Below are 8,518 nucleotides of genomic sequence, written 5' to 3' on the forward strand. Positions count from 1 at the left end.
AATGATCTTTTAAAAAGATAAAGAATTAAACTGAAAAAAAATAAGATAAATGACCAAATTAATTTGAAAAATGAAATGAAAAAATAAAATATTAATTAAAATATAGAAATGGAAAGAAGAAAAGTGAGAAATTTTGAATGATAATTGGAAAAGAAAACAAAAATAAATAAATAAATTTATACTAATTAAAAACTTCTTTTACTCTATTAATTTTATCTTAAGAATTTTTTTTTACTTTTAAATTATATTTTTACTCTACTAATTAAAAGATTAATTTTTAAAAATTAAAACAAAAAAATATATCATTTTGTCCAATTTCATCGCAATTTTAGAAGGGAAGTGTTTCCAGGTGGATCCCGTGACAATAACGTCCTTTTCTCTGACAAACAGTAGATATTTGATATTGTCTCATCAGTCACTTCCTTCCTTTCTGTTTGCTTCTACTCCATTTCCACGCGAGGGTAGAAGCTTTTTTCTTCATGAGCATTCATTTGGCTCTTGCTCCCATGCATAAAATCTAGCAAATTTAACAGCAGAGTATTGTATCCTGTTTATTCTTATAAGTGGCTTAAGCTTTACATGATTATAGCACAGCACATCAAATTATTTAAGAGCATGCCACCATACCCTGTAACAACAAAATCAGCCATGTTCAGTTTGACCTGTTCATAAATTTTCTCTGCTGCAGCGGCATGATCGGGATCCTCTGGTCTTTAGGAATAAAAATACATAGGTCCCTAAAACACTCAATGGCCTTATGTTCCAAAATATTCAAGCTTTTTACAGACAAACAAGCACATTGCTACTAGAATTTTGAATTAGACCCCAGAACCATTGCTCAGTTATGTCATACCATTAGATGCTTCGGACATAGTGAGTTGACACTCAAGCTGTCTTTCTTCCATCCAATTGATGGATATATAAAAGGATGGATATCTTAGCTGATCACAAAATTATGAATCTCTTTGTTGAACTTGGATATTCATAAAGGTTTTGTGTTTGATGAGTTCCTTAACAGCAAATCCCCTTCAGCACTGATTAATAAGGGGGATGTTTCCTTTTACCATAATCCAATGTGAAAACTGTATTTAGTTGTTTTTGCTTTTTGGTGTGATCATGGACTCTTGGGAAAGACAACCTGAACTGCATGAAGCAAGTATTACGAGGAAATTGTATGAAGCCAATTCAAGTTAACATCAACTTGAGGAACATCTATCTTTAGATTGGGAAGTAGAGGTTTGAAATCTTCCCATGAAGCAGCCGTCTCTTCATCACATACCACCTCCTTTAAATTCTCAAGATTGGCGATTGAGGGTGGCACTTCACACCTTGCACAACTTGTCATGTAGAGATTTTGTAGATTAGACAGATTACCAAAGTCCTCTGGCAAATTAGGAAGGCTTATGCAATTTGAGATATCAAGAAGTCGTAGCTTTGAAAGCCTTCCAATAGAATCTGGTAACCCTTCCAAATCAGTACAGGAACTGAGCCTTAGGAGTTCCAAATTCTCCAACTTTCCAATTTCTTGCGGCAGTGCAGAGAGTTTGTGGCAATTAGTAATACTGAGCTTCTTCAGGGAGATAATATCACAGAGCTCCTTAGGCAATCCCACCATGTCTTTGCTATAGTCAATATTCAACTCTTCAAGACTTGGAAAAGCATATGAAATTAGCATGTCATTGTTTTCAAACGCCCGTTTCATATTACACAGGTAGAGGGATAACTTTTTAAGATTCTTCATTGCAACAAAGGAAGGAACAGAAATCCGCTCTAATCTGATTCTTTTCAGGTTATTAGATAAAGAGCCAATCAGCTCAAAGTTGTTCATTACAGAAGGATAGAAACTGTAATTTGTGACTATAAGAACTTTGAGTTTGTTCATTTCTTCTATGAAATCCGGAAAGAAATACTGTTTAGTTCGAATATTAAAAATCAGAACCTCAACTTCAGCTAGTTGCATTTGGGGCCAATCTGAAGTGCAATTTTCATCTGCAAACGCAACCCTTGATGCATTAGTTATGGAAGACTAATGAATGGCAGATCACAACATTCATATTACCATTTTTTTACTTTGTAAGTATATACTTTGAAAAGATAACTCACCAGTTAATATAGACAATGTTTGGGCAGTGGCCTGTTGGTGCTTAAGCAGTGTTGACTTCTCCCCAAGCCACCAACGAGGTTTATTTTGATTTATCTCAATAATCAATCTTTTTCCCTCTTCCGTTGGTTCCTGAGTGCTTTGATAAATTGCAAGTTCTCTCAGAAGGTCATGAAGGACGATGAAATGGTTATTGTAGTAGTAATTGTCTGTGTCACTAGCATTTTTCCTGGTATGGAAGCAGAATACAATTCCTTAAGATTCTTAATTTCAACAATAATTATGAATTTCAACTTCTGCCCTCTAAATCAAGAACAATAATTATGAATTTCAACTTCTGTCCTCTAAATCAAATCAGTTAAAAAAATATGAGGTTCTTAATTTCAATCTGAGATAAACGGTCATTTTGGAATATTATATCATGAAACTGTTAGGATATAAGGTGAAGGGAAAGTTAGTTAACATAGTTAGACTATTAATAAGTTATTTACTACATTTAGGATATCGATTAGTTAATTAAGGGGTTAGTTAGTTAGATAGAGGGGTTTATTAGATATAAATAGGGGAAGAAGGATAGGAGAGAGGAAGATCTTATCATTTGTAAATCTCAATTTACAAATCCTTTGTAAAGGGACAATCCTTGGAGGAGAGTTTTCTCTCCTATTTTCTGTTCTTTTCTTACTAGTCAATAAAATCCTTTCTTTCTTTCTCATTTCAATTCTTGGTTCCTAACAGAAACATATGCTTCTCACATAAGCTATACAAGCCATATAATTATTTGTCCTATAGAGCACAAATTCATGTTGTTTGTTGTATATAACTATATAATCTAGAGGAAAATACAAGCAGTAAGTGTACCTTGCTACCAAGACATTAGCCAGATTCATGAAGTCTAATTTGTTGATAATGGCCATTGCCTCTGGGCCATCATCATCTAGACTATGCGACTCTGCCCACATATCAATGAGAGAGGTAACAGGAATTCTTTGGTCTTCAGGAAATAACCCTAGGTCCATGAAGCACTCCTTGATGACAGGATCATCTTCCAAAACATTCAAGATCTTTTGGAGGCATGTAAGTAGTTCAGTATTAGAATCAAGTATAGAATGCTGTGACAATTCTTCCACCATCTTTAGCCACAACTCAGAAGGCTGATGACTGAGTGATCTCCCAATTACTTTGACGGCAAGTGGTAAACCCTTGCAGATTCGAACAACCTGTACTTGCAACCAAAAATAGTCAGTAACCAAATTGCTATGATTTAAGCACCCAAGATGCCTGTATGTAATGTGTCATATCATTTTGAGGGGTCAAAACATGGATTTATATTTTATTTGTCTTTTAAGTGAGTTCAATGATATGTTGTTCAAAATGAAACAAAAAGATTTCAAGTGTTATTAATATCCAATCTTGTAATGTGTCATATCATTTTGAGGGGTCAAAACATGGATTTATATTTTATTTCATTTTAAGTGAGTTCAATGATACGTTGTTCAAAATGAAACAAAAAGATTTCAATTGTTAATATCCAATCTTGTGACGTCTACTTCAATTGAATGACTTCAGAAAAAAAAAAAAAAGAACAAATACAGATAACTCGCATATGATTTGCACCTTTTGGACAAGTTCTTCGTCAGGAATGCTTGAACCATGTTCTTCTAAGAGAGCATAATGACGGAAAAGGGTTACTGCATCTTCATGAACGAGTGGTTTTAAGATACACTGTGTGCCAAAACTAGAAAATGCAACCCTAGAAGTCACCAAAATTTTATATTCTGGTATCTGGACTTTAAATTTCTCGACAAGAGCTTCTGAGCCAGGCCAAACATCATCCAGAACCAACAACACTGAACTTCTACCAATTTGCCTCAGCAAAAGTCCCAATTGATTAACGGCATCTTCATCACTTTGAAAATCAGGCACTTGACATCCACAGTGTTCAAATAATCTCTCCACAATAATCTTCAACTGGGGCGTTTTTGAGAAAGTGACAAATATAATATTTTCACTAAATTTACCTAGGTAAACCAAAGGGATCTGTAAGCACAGACTATTTGATGTCTTATACTATTTAGAATGCATTATGTATCAGATTTTCATTTGATTGTGAGCATATATTGCAACAGAATAATTTATTAATTATTATTACAGATAACATTCTGCTAAATGAACACTGAACAGAAAAACAAATAATACAGGTCAAAAGAAAATGCTTCTTTAATTTGTTAAAGCATCATTTACGGAGAATAGATGCCAAGGCTATGCCCTTATTATGAAATTTGGACTACAATAAAAGCTTTAGTTCACATATTAACTTCTAAAAGGATAACTAGACAATGTTTGGAACAATCTAAGGGAAATAATAGCTCTTTTCCTTTTTCAAAAAAGGCATCATAAAGTTGACAGAAGTGATAACTTCTAAAAAATGAGCAAAACTAAACATGCACACAGCCTTAAGCTTGAACTTTGCCCTAAGCTGCTCCCTCTACCTTCAGAAATGTGGATTTAAAACATTTCACAAGCCATTACCAACAAATTTTCAAGACATAATACTTGCATGCCATGTTTGCAACTTTGAATAATGTTTTTGGCATCTGTTTCTGTTACTACTTTTCTTTCAACATTAACACGTGGTTGACATTAGCTAGTAGTTCACGACAAAATATTGCACAGGAAAGAGATAACGGATGAAGTTATGAAAGATTGATGAGCCATAATGACATCATCTAAAAGAAGAACAAGTCAAACCATCATACATCAAAGAAATAAAAAGGAGTTAAAACTTACCCTTGACTTGTTCATCCCAGCATAGCTTAGTAGCCAAGGTGGTTTTACCCGTTCCACCCAAACCAGTTAGCAGAACAACGGACACACCATCTCTAAGAACCTCCACCTTCAACTTACTCAACGGTTCATCCAACCCAACAGTGAATTCTGGTTTTTGAGGAACACCAAAAGGACACTTCATTGGTCCTCCAACACCACCAAGATTCTTCTCAAAACTCCCTTTGCTAAGAAGCTCAAGAATTTCTCTCATTTTGTAAAGGTTCTCTTCAATATCTTTTGCCACAAGAGCTTGCTTCTCACCACCAGCAAATGAATGACCCCTCTTCTGCCCAAATCTGCAGAGAAACAAAGATAGACACTTGGAGAAGCATTTACAAACAAATTTTTCTTTTGCATCTTTTTCTCCTATAAGGGTGTTGATTTCTTCTCTGGGTGGATTCAAGTGTTCGTTGTATTGCTTGATCTCTAGCACCACGGGAGCGTTATCCTTAAGTGTTGACCTCAGTATTTGCTTGTTGCTTTCACTGCTTTGACCCTTTTCCACAATTTCCGAAGACATCATCCTCAATCTCTCTTGAAGAGCAACACGCTCTGTAGTCTCTTCCATGAATAACCCAATTTGAGTGTTTTTTTTTTCTCTCTCTTTTTTTAGCGTGCTTCCTATTTTACAACCAAACAAGGAACAACAAGTTATGAAAGTAAAATAAAGTCAACGTCGCAGCTTATGAGTATCCCAAGTTGCAAGTTTATATAACATGAAAAGAGACAGTTTATGTACCTTTGAAATAACCAAGGATGCTTCCTATGAAATTCGTGTTTTTGTCTTGGGTGTCCTTCTTGTTACGAGCACAGTTGATTCAAGCTTTTTGTTAGGATCTCAACTTGAAAGATTCGAAATATGGAATCTCAAACAACGGACGTTTTTATTGTATCGCCATGAAGAAGATTCCTCACCACTGCTCGCTCTCTTCCACGGTCCTTCTCACAGCGCGTAAAGTGAATTCTGAGGAAACTTTACTCTTTACCTTTAGAAATGGCAGGGAAAGAGATAAGAAGGAGCAGAAAAGGAAGATAGATGAGAAAGTAGCAACTTACCGTTAGTTAACGTTAGACTTTGAATTAATTAAGGATATATACTCACTTTTTTATCCATTATATTTTAATGTAATTTTATTTTAATAAATCAAATTTTAAAAAATTAATTTAATCTTTTATGTTTTGAAAAATTTTATTTTTATATTTAAATTTTAAAAATTTTAATTTAATCTTTTATGATTTTGAAAGTTTTATTTGATTTTTTATATTTTTGAAAATTTTATTTTAGTCATTTCTTTTAATTTTTATCAACAAACGTTCAATTAAATTTAAATTTTAAAATAATTAATTTAAAATAGTAGCCAGTAAAATTGTATCATCCCATAATTAGAATGTGATCCTAGTAGCATCAATATAGATAAGAAACATTGAATCTTGATGAGAAGTTTTAAACCTAAAATCACAATGATGATTTTTTATCTTGCTTTAATTTTTAAACATTTATTAACGGAAATTAGAAGAAAAAATCAAAATTAAACTTTCAAAACCATAAAAGATGAAAATAAATTTTTCAAAAAAACATAAAAAAATAAAATAAAATTTTTAAAACTTAATATACCAAAATAAAACTTTTAAAAACATAAAAGAACTAAAATGAAATTTTCAAAAGTTAATGTACGAAAGTAAAAAAAAAAATACTAAAACATAATAGGTGTGACATTTAGCCATTAAATAATGTAGAACTTAATCACTATTATTTTCTTTTCATAAATTTAGTTTTTAAAATTAATTTTATGCAAATATTCAAATCAGCATTTATTACTCTCTTTGTTATACAATAATTATCATATTAAATATTTGATATTTTATATAGATCAACAACAAAATAGTAAATAGATAAAAATAATAATAATTTTATAAAATTATTATTTTGTAATTAACGTATAAAGAATATAAGTAAAAAAGTTATTAATGTTACATTAAAAATTAAAATAATAGTTATTTTAAAATAATTTTTTTATATAACAATTATAATAGAAGAGAAGAAGTATTTTCAATAATAATGTCTTTATCAGATTCGCAAAGCATTGATAATTGCGATGTTTTTTCGATTTAGCTTTATACCTCGGACGATGAACTGCAGGGTTTTGAACGGATTCCTGACTTTGTAACAGGAACGTCAATGTGCAGTTATTAGTATTTATACCATTTGATTAATTCAATCTATCAGGTGTTAACATGTGGCTTATACGAACAAGAAGGATTCTCTATTGTACGGGATAATGATGTGAACGTTTTCTTGACGCAAGGTATTTGGGCAAGTCCACTGGTTCTCTCACGGTGAGAGCTGAGAAGTGGAATTATATCCGTTAGATTTACTATTCCGATAACATCTCGGATTAAATATGTTTTTTATATATGTAAAATAATTTTTGGTTAAATTAATCATTTTCTTACTATAATTTTATGATTTTTATTTTTTTAGTCTTTATAATTTTTAAATTATAAGGACTAGAAGAGAATTAAAATATAAAATATAAGGACTAAAAAAACACTTTTAAATTACAGGAAATAAATAGAATTAAAATGTAAACTCTAGGAACTAAAAAGATCACTTTCACAAATTATAGAGACTAAAAATATAAGAATCATGAAACTATAAAAATCAAATGAGTAATTTAATTATAATTTTTTTTACATTACTGCCTAAATTTAAACTATCGGAACTTATAATTTGGTGTCAGCTTCAATGAGACAGAAAGAGTATGATTGTGATATTTTTAATAATTAGAGAACTTGAATAAACTTTTTACTAATTGAATAATTCAATTCAATTTTTAATTATGACTAAGTCTAGAATAAAACTCTCATTATGTATGAGATGCATTTATATAGGTTAGATTATCTCCATAGTTAGTTCATCCAAGCACCTTTCTTGATAAAATGAATTAAGGAAACACTTAGGATTAATTTTGGGTTAAACATAATTTTAAAAAATTTGAAATTTTGTAATGAAAAACAATTTAATCGATTATGAAATAATATAGTTAGATAATTGATTAATCACTTATGATAATCAATTATTTTGGTTTGAATGAAAACAAGGTACATTTGTAGTTAATTGATTATCCTAAAAAATAATTGAATATTCTTCTCAAATTTTGATACCCATAATGGATCAAGAACAAAATAATCCACTAAGCATAAATATAATTGATTAACTACGTTTTTGTTATATACATATATACATACATACATACATACATATACACGAATTTTCAAGTCTCACAACACAATTCTCTTCAATTCAATTTGTCATTGTCTTACTTTTTTTTAGAGTGTGTGAGCTACGAGAGTCCTTTTTGAAGATTCATAAAAAAAGTTTCAAGAACTCTCAACTTGAAAAGATGGATCAAATCAAATTGGGTGGTATGGATTAAAATTTCCATATCTTCACTATCCATGAGAAATTTTCCCATTCTTTTTGCATTGTTTGATTGTATTTTGAGAAGGTTTCTCAAGAATTGAGTAATGTAGTAGGGTTCTACATTGTTTATGATATTCTTGTAGGTTTTTAGAGTAGTAGCATGTGTG

General features: G+C 31.2%; 1 protein-coding gene across 1 annotated transcript; it reads right to left on the reverse strand.

Moving 5' to 3' along the window:
• Positions 1-525: 525 nt before the first annotated feature.
• On the reverse strand, positions 526-5,991 carry LOC100816134 (probable disease resistance protein At5g66900). The gene is made up of 6 exons (XM_006579819.4): positions 5,667-5,991; positions 4,889-5,548; positions 3,716-4,119; positions 2,960-3,318; positions 2,104-2,330; positions 526-1,989 (listed from the first exon to the last, which is right to left on the reverse strand). Exons 2-6 carry the CDS (start codon positions 5,493-5,495, stop codon positions 1,160-1,162), a joined length of 2,427 nt encoding a protein of 808 aa, XP_006579882.1. The 5' UTR covers positions 5,496-5,548; positions 5,667-5,991; the 3' UTR covers positions 526-1,159.
• Positions 5,992-8,518: the final 2,527 nt, after the last annotated feature.

This window comes from Glycine max, chromosome 5 (assembly GCF_000004515.6).
Source record: "Glycine max cultivar Williams 82 chromosome 5, Glycine_max_v4.0, whole genome shotgun sequence".
NCBI classification, from domain to species: domain Eukaryota; kingdom Viridiplantae; phylum Streptophyta; class Magnoliopsida; order Fabales; family Fabaceae; genus Glycine; species Glycine max.

What these genes read in the sequence shown, in the direction of transcription:
- LOC100816134 (XM_006579819.4), bottom strand. Translation starts at nt 5,495, where the DNA reads ATGGAAGAGACTACAGAGCGTGTTGCTCTTCAAGAGAGATTGAGGATG. An exon ending in CTGGGATGAACAAGTCAAGG is followed by an intron (nt 4,120 to 4,888) that starts GTAAGTTTTAAC and finishes TGGTTTACCTAG; the next exon opens with GTAAATTTAGTGAAAATATT. An exon ending in GCTAATGTCTTGGTAGCAAG is followed by an intron (nt 2,331 to 2,959) that starts GTACACTTACTG and finishes CTTCCATACCAG; the next exon opens with GAAAAATGCTAGTGACACAG.